The following is a 13,251-nucleotide window of genomic DNA, read 5'->3' on the forward strand; positions in this document are numbered from 1 at the left end:
AGAGCAGTAAAGCACAATGACTGTGTGGGGGTTATTAAGCAGGAAGCAGATTCTGCGTATGTTATAAGCAAATATATATCCGCAAATCAATATATATTTATTATAACTGTAAAAAAGGCTGTAAAATAAGGATGCTTTCAAAAAGCATTAAATTAAAAGTTGATTTATTAACAACCTACAAAGTGCATAAACAGAAAACAAAGTATATCTAATTAATATTTGGTGTGGGCCGTGTGGCCATCCTTTGCCTTAAAAACAGCGTCAGTTCTCCTAGGTACACATAAGCACAGTTAAGTCTTTTGTAGGCATGATCAAACGATTATATTAGATCAACAGGTTAACATGTATGTTAGAATACAATCATAAATCAAAAAGAATCAGCTGTGTAGGAGAAATTAACTAAGGCAGGTCATAGATAGCAGGAAAGTAAATTGCTCAATTCCCCCATCAACACAGTCAGTGTGTTCCCCAGTGGGGAAGAACACAGTGATTAATGCTAGCAGATACAGCCGCTGGCAGTAATCGCATTTAAAAATTCGCCATGCTGGTTGTACCCAAGTTGTCCGATGGAACAATTTCTTATATGGGAGTGCCACATGTACTCCTCTAAACATTGTCATCCTCATATTTATCTCTTTGCCCTGGTTCACACTGGTGCGATTTGAAATGCGATTTGTCATGTCAAACCGCATGTCAAATCGGCGGCAATTGTCAGCAATGACACTGTCCTAATTGGTGCTATGCCGCATCTGCGGCGCTGTGCCGATTTCAAAAAGTAGTTTCTGTACTACTTTTTGCGATTTCGGCCACCAATTTACATTGACATCTGTGCACAGATGTCTCTGTAATCGCAGCCGAAATCGAGAATGACAAGCGGAAGTGAAATTTTGCGAGTTCAGCTGAACTCGCACACTTCACTCCCACAGCCCAATGGGAGCATGGGCTTACATTTATTTTTTACAATTTAGAGATTGCATGTAACCAGTTAAAAATGTCAAGTGATTATTCAACAAAATAGTCACACAATTCCAAAGCAGGTGAGCTGCTTAAGGCCCCTTTCACACGGTTTTGACAGTGCACCTGAACGGCCGCTCCATGCATCCCTATGATGCGTCGGATGTCAGAGGAGACATGTCCGCTGACATCCGACCCAATCCGATCCGCTAAAATCAGACGTATGAGCATATGTCCCCATCTGTCCATGGCGGATCGGATCGGGTGAGATCTGATGAAAACGGACACGCTGTCAGTTTTCATCAGATCGCTCCATAGAAAAGAGCGGCGCAAATTTACACTGTTGTACAAGCTGTACACTCAGCTGTACACTCAGCACATTACATTGTAGCAAAGTGTTTACAAAAATGTGAGGGGTGTACTCATTTTTGTGAGATACTGTGTGTGTGTGTGTATATATAATATCTATCTATCTATCTATCTATCTATCTATCTATCTATCTATCTATCTATCTATCTATCTATTCTATATACAGTATGTAGATATACAGTATATAAAATATACATTTGTGTTGAAAGTGAGGATTACTGTTTAGAAAGGCTTAAACAAAATGTAAAGATTTGTTTGCCCCGATCCTCCTTTTCTGGGGTCCCTCAGCAGCACTCCTGGCTCCTTCTCTTCTTGAGTGCCCCATCGGAGATCCTCTCTCCTTTCGGGGCAACCGTGCCCCCGACTCCTGCATCATTGGATTTGATTGACAGCAGTGTGAGCCAATGGCTGCGCTGCTATAAATCTGTCCAATCAGGACCCTAGACACCGGCTGGAGCTGGTGTGCTCATCCCCATCACTGGAAAGACCGGTTTCAGGTAAGTAAAAGGGGGCCTCTGGGGGGCTGCTGCATCACAGGAGGTTTTTCACCTTAATGCATAGAATGCATTAAGGTGAAAAACCTTGAGGGTTTACAACCCTTTTAATTCATCCAGTGCTAGAAAACGGCCACCTTGTGATGAAACTGCCTCTTTTCATGTATGGGGATTGTACTGTAAGCATGGCCATTCTAGACATTTTCATTAAGCTACATTTTATTAAGCAAGATGTCGTCATACCCTGAAAATATGGGAAGCCTAAGAAATTGTGTAAATCAATTTGGCATCTAAGTGCAATTTTATTTTCATATGTTGACTATGCATCTGTGTATTTCAACAGAATACTGCCCAATATCTGGTTGGGAAGTTGTCCACAACAGTTGGAGCATGTTACTATAAAGATGAAGCATGAACTAAAAGTGACTGCCGTCTTAAACTTTCAAACGGAGTGGGACATTGTCCAGAACAGTAAAGGCTGCAATCGATACAATGAACCCATGAGCCCAGATACCTTGTTCATGTTGTATAAGGATGTTGGAATGACCTACATATGGATACCCACACCTGATATGAGTACAGAAGGTACATATACGTTATGAATGAAAATGTTCTTATAACTCTGTTATTTACATACCAACCATTCACTAATCTAGCCAAATGAAAGTGGAACTTTACCCATAACAAATTGATACAAATAATGTTCTTTATGAAGGAACACACATTTCACATTAATTATGCCAACAAAATTAGTGTGTGCTGTGAATTGCCTCCAGCATTGCTCCTGTTTCTTCTTGCCGGAGGCTGCCATTTTGCTGAAGCCCAGAGCCCCTGAGCAGTAGTAAATCTTTAGGTTCTCAGCAGATCAGCCTCTACAAATTTGGCACATTGCCTGACATAGAGAGCAACGTAGCATGTGCAGAGCAGGGTGAGAGTGTATTACTGGATTTTAAACAATATAGGCACCTATTTTTAAATGTTTCACATAGCCATACCTGCAAAAGGGGCCATCCTGAAATGATCTAGTAGGCCCTAATTCTCTGATTAAAGTTCCACTTTAAGGGCCAGAATTTCTTAGAGCTTGAGCCCCCATCTATGATGCTTTTACTGCTGGAAATTACAAACACTTTAGGAAATGCGTTGGTCACATGAATACCCCTATGAACTTCAATCAATATGTCTCAAACTAAATATATACAGTAAATTAGCTTAAATCAGCCTATAGAATTTTTAAAGTAATTTTTATTTTATTTATTTTGTATAACTTGTACCATACAACAATAAAAATGTGATTGGCCACTACATACAAAGGAGCTGCAATGGTATCATTGTTGCTGGTCCTCTTATAACAAGCAATTATTTCATCATGATTCCCTTTCTGGGAAATTAACTAGTAACCCAATTAAAGTAATTGAGCGAAGAGGAACTACTGCAGCCAGAATACAACATTAACCAAAAGTAAATAGATACACACCAGTAGGGGAATAATAGGAGCTTTAACCACTTAAGACCTGGACCATTATGCAGGTTAAGGACCTTGCCCCTTTTTGCGATTCGGCACTGCTTCGATTTAACTGACAATTGCGCAGTCGTGCGACGTGTTTTCCAAACAAAATTGGCGTTCTTTTTCCCCCACAAATAATTGGTGGTATTTGATCACCTCTGCGGTTTTTATTTTTTGCGCTATAAACAAAAATAGAGCGACAATTTAAAAAAAAATGCAATATTTTTTACTTTTTGCTATAATAAATATCCCCAAAAAAGATATAAAAAAACTTTTTTTTTCCTCAGTTTAGGCCGATACGTATTCTTCTACCTATTTTTGATAAAAAATCGCAATAAGCATTTATCGATTGGTTTGCGAATTTCTTTTAGCGTTTACAAAATAGGGGATAGTTTTATGGCATTTTTATTAATAATTTTTTTTTACTACTAATGGCGGCAATCAGTGTTTTTTTTTTTTCGTGACTGCGACATTATGGGGGACACATCAGACAATTTTGACACATTTTTGGGACCATTGTAATTTTCACAGCGAAAAGTGCTAAAAAATGCACTGATTACTGTGAAAATGACAATGCAGTGAAGGAGTTAACCACTAGGGGGCGCTGTAGGGGTTAAGTGTGACCTCATATGTGTTTCTAACTGTAGAGGGGCGGGGCTGGACGTGTGACGTCAGTGATCGTCTTTCCCTATATCAGGGAACAGAGGATCACTGACATTGCCACAATGAAAAACGGGGAAGGTGTGTTTACACACATCTCTCCCCGTTCTTCAGCTCCTGTGACCGATCGAAGGACACCGGCGGCGATCGGATCCATGGGTCCCGCGGGCGCGGTCACGGAGCTTCGGTCCGGGTCGTGAGCACGCCGCCGCGGCGCGCTCGCGACCCCACGGCTGGGCTCTTAAAGAGGACGTGCCCTTCTGCCGACGTATATCGGCGTGAAGTGGTTAAATAATTAAAGATTAGTAATATTACATACATCCAATGTAAAATGGGTAATACCAACAAAGTGCTGACAAGAGTTCTGATTAAATTGCGCACCTATACCCAGGTATATATAGTTATTAATGGAGATACCACCAGATGAATATTGTAGCAAAGTCCAGTTGCAGGGACCACTAAGGATGATCATGATGTAGTGTCTGTCTTGGTGTCGAAGGCCTGAAGACAGAATCAGTGATGATGGGGAGATCCTCCAATCGTTGTTTCACTTATGTGATACTAGAACTTAGGGTCAGCCTATCTACTTCTTAGCCATGCAACTGGACCTCTACCTACCTGTGGGTTGCCAGATGCCTAACCTGGCCCTAGCCAATGCTGGTTACTGAACCCTGAGCTAAGTATATTATTTTATACCTCCACTGTGCAGCTCGTTTTGCACAGAGTGTCCCCGAATCCTGTCTTCTGGGGTCCCTCAACGGCGAGCTCGCATGGTGGAAAGCTTTTGCGGGCGCGCATATAGCCGCCGACTGTATCACTCGGCCCACTGCGTAATCGGATGTGATTGACAGCAGCACCAGCCAATGGCTGCGCTGCTATCAATCCGTCCAGCCTAGCCAATCAACGGCCAGGCTGGGAACCGAAGAGGATCACAAGGACGCGCGTGGGACTTTCGAGGGGTGAGGTAAGTAAAACGGGGGTTCGTGGGGGCCGGTATCGTCGGATGTTTTTTCACCTTAATGCATAGGATGCATTAAGGTGAAAAAACATTTACCTTTACAACCCCTTTAACTAGAGTAACAGGAGCTGCCAGCAGAAAAATTGCACCCTAAGATACGACGGCGTAGAAGTAAGCAATACGTAAAGGAGAGAAGCCTGTACACCTGTGCAAAACTATAGGTAAGACTAGACTTCAGCTTTAAAAAATTCTAGAAAACAATGCATGTGAACCCCCTGCTACATTGGAAATGCAACCTATCACACCGGGCATACTGTAATGTATCTGCAGTAATGTTTCATGCCCTGTCTGTCTTTTTACCTCTCTGATCTGTGTGTCAGCTTAAGGACCATGCTCTCACACCTGCATGTTTAAGTAATCTTCTCTCAGCATGGCTCCACCCCAGCCTCTAACAGGAAGCATTACTTAACTGTGCACTGCAAGCCAGCCTTGCCCGAGTAATAGTGTGTTAAGGCTTCCCTGTGTGTTTCTTGCCGTATGCTCTACATTTGACTTGTTGTCCTGACTATCCCTGTCTGCTTGTAGCCCCGACCCTTGGCTTGTCCGCTTGTCCTTCTGACTATTCCTTGTTGCCCTGGATTGCAGCCAGCCATGAGCGTGAGCTGGGAGACCTTAGGGGCTGCGACCTGGAGCTGCAGTGAAGTCCATACTCACCATCAGAGGCTCTAGTGAAAACCTGCTGGCTCTTAGGCCCCGTACACACGAGAGGATCCATCCGCTGGAATTGATCCGCGGACCGGCTCCAGCGGATAGATCCCCTGGTGTGTACAATCCAGCGGATCTGTTTCCGCAGATTTTTATCCCCTGGGATGGATTTCCAGCGGATAAAAATTTTAAGACATGCTTTAAAATCTATCCGCTTGAATCCATCCCAACAGATTGATCCGCTGGTCTATCCGAATGAATCCCCCGCATGCGTCGTAATGATTCGACGCATGCGTGGAATTCCTTATATGACAGCGTCACGCTCACATCGCCGTGTCATCATCGCGGCGACGCCGCGACACGTCATCGCGATGGGATTTCGGCGCGGATTTCGATCCGATGGTGAGTACACTCCATCGGATCAAAATCCGCGGAAATCCTCGAGAGGATTTATCCGCGGATACGGTCCGGCGGACCGTATCCGCGGATCAATCCTCTCGTGTGTACCCGGCATTAGACTCAGCGTCCTGGGAAATCTTATGCTCTAGCTCCCTGTTTGGTCTGTGTCGGTGCTCAGGTGGAGCTGCTTTTCTGAACCACCCATAGCTCCATCTACATCAGTCAGCTAAAGGGTCCACAACCTTAGCAATGCGCTCCTAACCCCAGTGGTGTACACCTGTCACCTGGCCTCAGGTAACCTGACACATACAAGCTGGTACATTGCTGGAAGACATCCAAGCATATGCCACCCTAAATATCAGCCTATACTCTCTTTGCTCTTTTTAAATAAGGGGATGGACTCTTAATGCACAGGCTTAGTGATGACAGGCATTTTGTTTGTTATATACCGTATTTATCGGCGTATAACACGCACAGGCGTATAACACGTACCCTAACTTTAAGAGGGAAGTTTCAGGAAAAAAACTTTCCACAGCCCCCTGCGTATAACACGCAGGCACAGTTTATCCTCTATTTTCAGGGTAAAAAAGTGAGTGTTGTACACCAATAAATACAGTAATTGAAAGTGAAGAAAAAGGATTGGTTGGTCTGCATTTTAAATCCCCTTCAGCTGTGAATCTGCCTGATGTGGGTTGTGTTTTGTAAACCAGTCTTGATCTGGAATATGGAATTATCATCTTGTTACATGGTTCACTGGATCTTTATTTGGAATTAGTGGAGCAATCGAACTTGGGAGCACTCGTGCAGTAATAGATGATGTACTGCAGTAAAATTAATTTATTAGCTTGCATCACAAGACTATTAAATGACCAACCATAAGTGAATAAGACAGATTCAAGGAGACAATCCTTGATTTTTTTAAAAGTGATTATATTTTACCGTATACATAAGCTATTTTGACATTGTATTTATAGTTTAGAATATAATAAACCATACAAATAAATTAGAAGCCAGCTCAACGGATGATCTTTCAAAATTTTGCAAAGGTTTTTTTTTTTGTAAATTCTTTATTTTTCATTTTAGAAAATATGCAGCCCGTAAAAATGACATTATCAGTGTTAACCATGAAATACATGATTATGTAGGAACACTTTAAACTTGCATTAGTACAACCATGGATCCTAGAAAATAGAGTCTGAATAAGAACAATATGAATGTTATAGTTAAGATGTTCAAGGCTGGAGCAAATATGAAACTGAAGGACCATCACTGTATCTAGTATATCATATAAAGACATGAACTATACACTAGGTGATCTATGAGGCCAAGAAGACCAAAGAAGTAGGTATACTTAATTTGTAAAAGGTTCCATTAGTCTTACTTAACAATAGAATGAAAGGGAAAGAAGGAGAAGAAAAAAAAGGGGGGGGGATTAGGAGGACTGTGTCTTGGTATAATCACTAATGCACATTTACACATTTCTACCATATCGGCATATTTGCTTAATTATTTATGGCTGTCATCAGTTCACAGTATTCTGCAGAGAAGGTCAATTCTAAACATTAAGGGCCAGATCCACGAAGCACGGCGCTTCTATCCGTCCGGCGTAGTGTATCTCTGATACACTACGCCGCCGTAACTTACAGCTTTTTTTTTGTATCCTCAAAGAATTCCCGGCGTAAGTTACGGCGGCGTAGTGTAATTTAGGCGGCGTAAGGGCGCGCAATTGAAATGTATGTGATGGGGGGCGTGTTTTATGTTAATACATCTTGACCCAACGTAAATGACGTTTTTTTTAACTGCGCATGCGCCGTCCGTGGGGGTATCCCAGTGCGCATGCTCGAAATTAACCCACAACAAGCCAATGCTTACGACGTTGACGTCATTCTACGCAAAGCCCTATTCGCGAACGACTTACGCAAACGACGTAACATTTAAAAAATTCGACGCGGGAACGACGGCCATACTTAACATAGGATACGCCTCATATAGCACGGGTAACTATACGCCGAAAAAAGCCTTACGGAAACAACGTAAAAAAATGCGCCGGCCGGACGTACGTTCGTGGATCGCTGTATCTAGCTAATTTGCATACTCAATGTGGAATTTGACGGAAACGCCACCTAGCGGCCAGCGTAAATATGCACCTACGATCTGACTGCGTACTAAGACTGTCGGATCGAGCCCAGATTCAGTCGTATCTTGTTTTGTGGATACAAAACAAAGATACGACGGGGCATTTTAAAAATTACATAGATACGCCGGCGTAATTCGTTTGTGGATCTGGCCCTAAAACCAAGTTTTACAGAACTTTTTTTTCTCTTCCCCATTGGCCATTGCCACAATTTCTTCCATAGTGTTAATTTATTTGACTTTTCAAAGCCATTCAGAAGAGTGTGTGGTTATTTCCAAGATAACAGAATGTGCACTTTTGCTGCATTTAAAAGATGAATTAAAAGTGACCATTTATATTGTTTTGAAGGACCTTGCCTGTTTTTCAGACTCAGTGTTTAAAACAGTTTTTTTTCTAGAAAATTACTTAGAACCTCCAAACATTATATATATTTTTTTCTAATACTCTATAGAATAAAATGGCGGTCATTGCAATACTTTTTGGCACACCGTCTTACAAGCGCGCATTTTTGAATAAAAAAATAAGACAACAGTAAAGTTAGCCCAATTTTTTTTATATTAGTGTGAAAGATAATGTTACGCCGAGTAAAATGATACCCAACATGTCACGCTTCAAAATTGCACCCGCTCGTGGAATGGCGTCAAACTTTTACCCTTAAAAATCTCTATAGGCGACGTTTAAAAAATTCTATAGGTTGCATCTTTTGAGTTAGAGGAGGGCCAGGCCTAGAATTATTGCTCTCGCTCTAACGATTGCGGCGACACCTCATTTGTGCGGTTTGAACACCGTTTTCATATGCGGGCGCTACTCACATATGCGTTCGCTTCTGCGTGTGAGCTCGTCGGGACGGGGCGCTTTAAAAAAAAATGGGTTACTTTTATTCCTATTACAAGGAATGTTAACATCCCTTGTAATAGAAAAAAGCATGACAGTTCCTCTTAAATATGGGATCTGGGGTCAAAAAGACCTCATATCCCATATTTAGACTAAAATGCAAAAAAAAAAAAAAATTGTCATTTGAAAAAATTACAACAGAAAAATGTGCCTTTAAGAAACATGGGCGGAAGTGACGTTTTGACGTCGCTTCCGCCCTGCTATGCTATGGAGACAGGTGGGGGCCATCTTGCAGAACAAGCAGGACACAGGACCCGATCGCCTCCGCCGCTGCCGACGGCTCCGGTAAGCGGCGGAGGGCGCTGGAGAGCGGCGGGAGAGGGGGGCCCTCTCCCACCGCCGATAACAGTGAACTTACGGCGGATCTCCCGCAGAGACCACCGTTATCGTTTACAGGACCGGCCACGTTAAAGATGGATATCTCGGTTGTGGCAGCAGCTGCTGCCGTTACCGAGATATTTATTTTCTAAAGTGATGACGTATATATACGTGAGCGAGTCCTTAAGTGGTTAAGAGAGGAGCGAGGAGGAGGAAGGCCGCTGGAGTTTCCTAAATTTACATCAATCAATTTAAATGAAAGTTCTTTTCTTTTACCTGTTTCCAGAAGCTATTTAGCATTGGGCAACCCCAGAATATGTGCAACGTAGAACCTTTCTGTTGTTGACATCTCCAATATACTGGGGAGGACTGTGGAAAAGGTTTATTCAATGTTTGAGGAACTCTATACTATCTTGACATCAATTTCCAAAAAACAAGAAATACATAAATCAGCCCATTGGGAGAAATTACAACACTATTTTCGAGATGGGAGCAGAGTGAGGGAGTCTTATGCCGCGTACACACAATCGGTTTGTCTGATGATAACGGTCTGATGACCGTTTTCATCAGACGAACCGATCGTGTGTGGGCCCCATCGTTTTTTTCCCATTGGTGAAAAAACGTAGAACCTGTTTTAAAATTATCTGATGGTTAAAAAACCGATAGAAAAAAACGATCGTCTGTGGGGAAATCCATCGGTTAAAAATCAACGCATGCTCAGAATCAAGCCGACGCATGCTAGGAAGCATTGAACTTCATTTTTCTCAGCACGTCGTTGTGTTTTACGTTACCGCGTTCTGACACGATCGTTTTTTTAACTCATGGTGTGTAGGCAAGACTGATGAAAGTCAGCTTCATCGGATATCTGATGAAAAAATCCATCAGACCATTTTCATCGGATGAACCGATCGTGTGTACAGGGCGTTAGAATCCTATGGAAAAAAATGTGCAGCGCTTCAATAATATAATAATATAATTCATAAAGCAAAAATCCTTTTAGGTGCAGTAAGTAAAAGTCCAAAAAATAGAACTGTGACATAAGGCGGAATCTCTCCTCAGTGTATCCGCAATAGTCAGTGTAAAGTGCCAAACCACTCACCAGAAATCAAACAAATTCCAGCATAAAATGAACACACTTCACCCCAAGTTCTGAGGGATAATCTTCCACAGTGATACACCTCCATTAATCTAAACACTCACCAGATGATAAGGTGCAATAAGCCTTGAACTGTTGTTATGCAGTATAATGGTGACCTGCTTCGATGTGTTGATTGCATGGTAGGCACCAATAGGATCAGGCACTGTACAAATGAAGCTCACCAGCAGGAGCCCAAGTGATACTTGTATAGTATAGTATTTTAGTAGAGTTAAGAACAAGTACATGTACCGAAGTATAAACAACAATATTTGCCAAAACAAGCTTACACAGATGTCTGGAGCTCCTACCACAAGGACATGGCGGCGATGACATCAGCGCGTAGGCCCCACCCAACGCATTTCATGCACATGCAAATTCTCAAGGAATCCGCCTATCACTGACGTCAAGTTATTCACTGTGGAAACGAAGGGGTTATTCCTCTGCATTGTGTAAAAAGGCTGTTTGATCCTGTCTTATTTGTTCTTTCCCTTCTTCCACTGTTCCCAATCCATCTCCTGGTAGAACAAAGGCTAGGGGACAAGATGTACATGCTCAGTTTGCTGTGTATTGCTCGAGTTTTTTTTTCTTGGGAGAGTGCATGTGATCAGCACAGGGCCAATCAGCACTGTCCAGACAGAGGGCCAGGGGTCGTGCAGCCTTATAGGACAGTCGGAGCAGAATGAAAACTCCTCCAACAAGCTTTCACCAAACACTGATAGAAGTCACAAGACTTCTATATAGTGCTGATGAAAAAAGGTAGTTAGCAGTTTATATTTACTAAAACTATTGCATTTCCATGTTATGTGTACTGTGTGAGACCAGATATAGTGAATGCAGGGTCCTGGGTTTAGTAACACCTTAAATGTATTTTACATACATCTCGTATATGTATCTGAAGCTGTTTTATATCCACTTTTTGTAATCCTCTGAACACCAGAGCTCTGACTTAAGAGGGATTGCATAGTCCTGTTAACTTTATATTGGGATCTTGCTGAAAGGAAGAGAGAGCAGAAAAATGTATTGTTTCAGCATTATAAATATGTTCATGAATTTGATTTTCCCATCTCCGGGTAGTTCAGTCAATTTAAATTTGACCACACGGGTAGGAGCATACCTGTATATCACATTTCTATTTTCACATCTAATAAATCTATAAATAAATCTAATTTCTAACAGAAAAATAACAACTTGTGGTGAAACGGATATAACTTACTGACACCAGTAAAAGACCACAAAAATAAAAATTTTAACTTTATTACTCAAAAACTATATTGTCAGAAATGCAGCCATCTCTGATTTGTCATAGAACATCACAGCCCAGGTCACTAATATTTCGATTCTCTAGGGGCACTTTCACACTGGGGCAAGGGGCGTTGGTGGTAAAGCGCTGCTAGTTTTAACGTCGCTTTACTGTTGTTTTAGCTGTGCTTCTAGGCCGCTAACGGGCGCCTTTAACTCCAGCTAATGGCCGAAAAAGGGTTAAAAGTGCCTGCAAAAGCACCACTGCCGAAGTGCTTTGCAGGCGCTTTGGCAGCGATGGCCATTGATTTCAATGGCAGGGGCGTTTTAGGAGCGGTAATCACTGCTCCCACAATGCCCCAAAGATTCTGCTTGCAGGACTTTTTTTCTAGTCCTCTAAGCGCACCGCTCCAGTGAAAGCACTCGGGCTCTCACACTGGGCCTGCGGGGGGGGGGGGGGGGGGTTTAAGCGCTTTACATGTGCTACTTTTAGCCCAAAAGCGCCTGAAAAATGCCCCAGTGTGAAAGTGGACTTATAAAAGTTCAAACTATAAATTTGGTGACACAAACCCATTTTTTTGAATGATAAAAAGCACAAAAAACTCACCCCAAGCAATTATTTTGTACCAATCCCCTTCAAGCAGTAATCTGGCATATGATTGCTGCAAAAAGAAGCAACATTGCTATGAAACCTGAAGTTGCAGCATTAGTGGAAGCTACCTGGTGCACCAAACCAAACCTAAATCCCTCCCTTTCCAGGCTGCTTCTCTGGGCATAATGCTTCTGTGCTCTTTTAGCCAGATTCACGTAGATGTGCCTAACGTTAGCCAGGCGTAGCGTATCTCATATACGCTACGCCGCCGTAAGTTAGAGAGGCAAGTGCTGTATTCACAAAACACTTGCGTCCAAAGTTACGGCGGCGTAGCGTAAATGTGCCGGCGTAAGCGCGCCTAATTCACATTGGGAAGAGGTGGGCGTGTTTTATGTTAATAAGGCATGACCCCACGTAATTGACGTTTTGAAAGTAACCCAGTGCGCATGCTCCAAATTACGCCGCAAAGACTCATTGGTTTTGATGTGAACGTAAATTACGGCCAGCCCCATTCACGGATGACTTACGCAAACGACGTAAACATTTTAAAATTTGACGCGGTTCCGACATCCATACTTAACATTGGCTGCGCCATCTTTTTGGTGGATTATCTTTACGCCTGAAAACGCCTTACGTAAAAGGCGTATCTTTACTGCGACCGGCAAGCATACGTTCGTGAATAGGCGTATCTCGCTGATTTACGCATTCTAGGCGTAAATCTGCGTACACGCCCCTAGCGGCCAGCGTAAATAGTCAGCTAAGATACGACGGTGCAGGCGGTCGTATCTTAGCAACATTTAAGCGTATCTCAATTTGAGAATACGCTTAAATATACGACGGCGCAGATTCGGAGTTACGACGGCGTATCTACTGATACGCCGGCGTAACTCTA

At 42.6% G+C, this 13,251-nt stretch overlaps 1 protein-coding gene across 1 annotated transcript in view; it reads left to right on the top strand.

The window, feature by feature from the left end:
• EPM2A (EPM2A glucan phosphatase, laforin) overlaps positions 1 to 13,251 on the top strand; it is a 148,735-nt gene that overhangs the window by 119,236 nt on the left and 16,248 nt on the right. The window contains exon 4 of the mRNA XM_040350816.1: positions 2,162 to 2,403. Within this exon, the coding sequence (XP_040206750.1) occupies positions 2,162 to 2,403 (242 nt within the window). The remainder of the gene's footprint in view (positions 1 to 2,161; positions 2,404 to 13,251) is intronic.

Source organism: Rana temporaria, chromosome 4 (assembly GCF_905171775.1).
Source record: "Rana temporaria chromosome 4, aRanTem1.1, whole genome shotgun sequence".
NCBI lineage: Eukaryota > Metazoa > Chordata > Amphibia > Anura > Ranidae > Rana > Rana temporaria.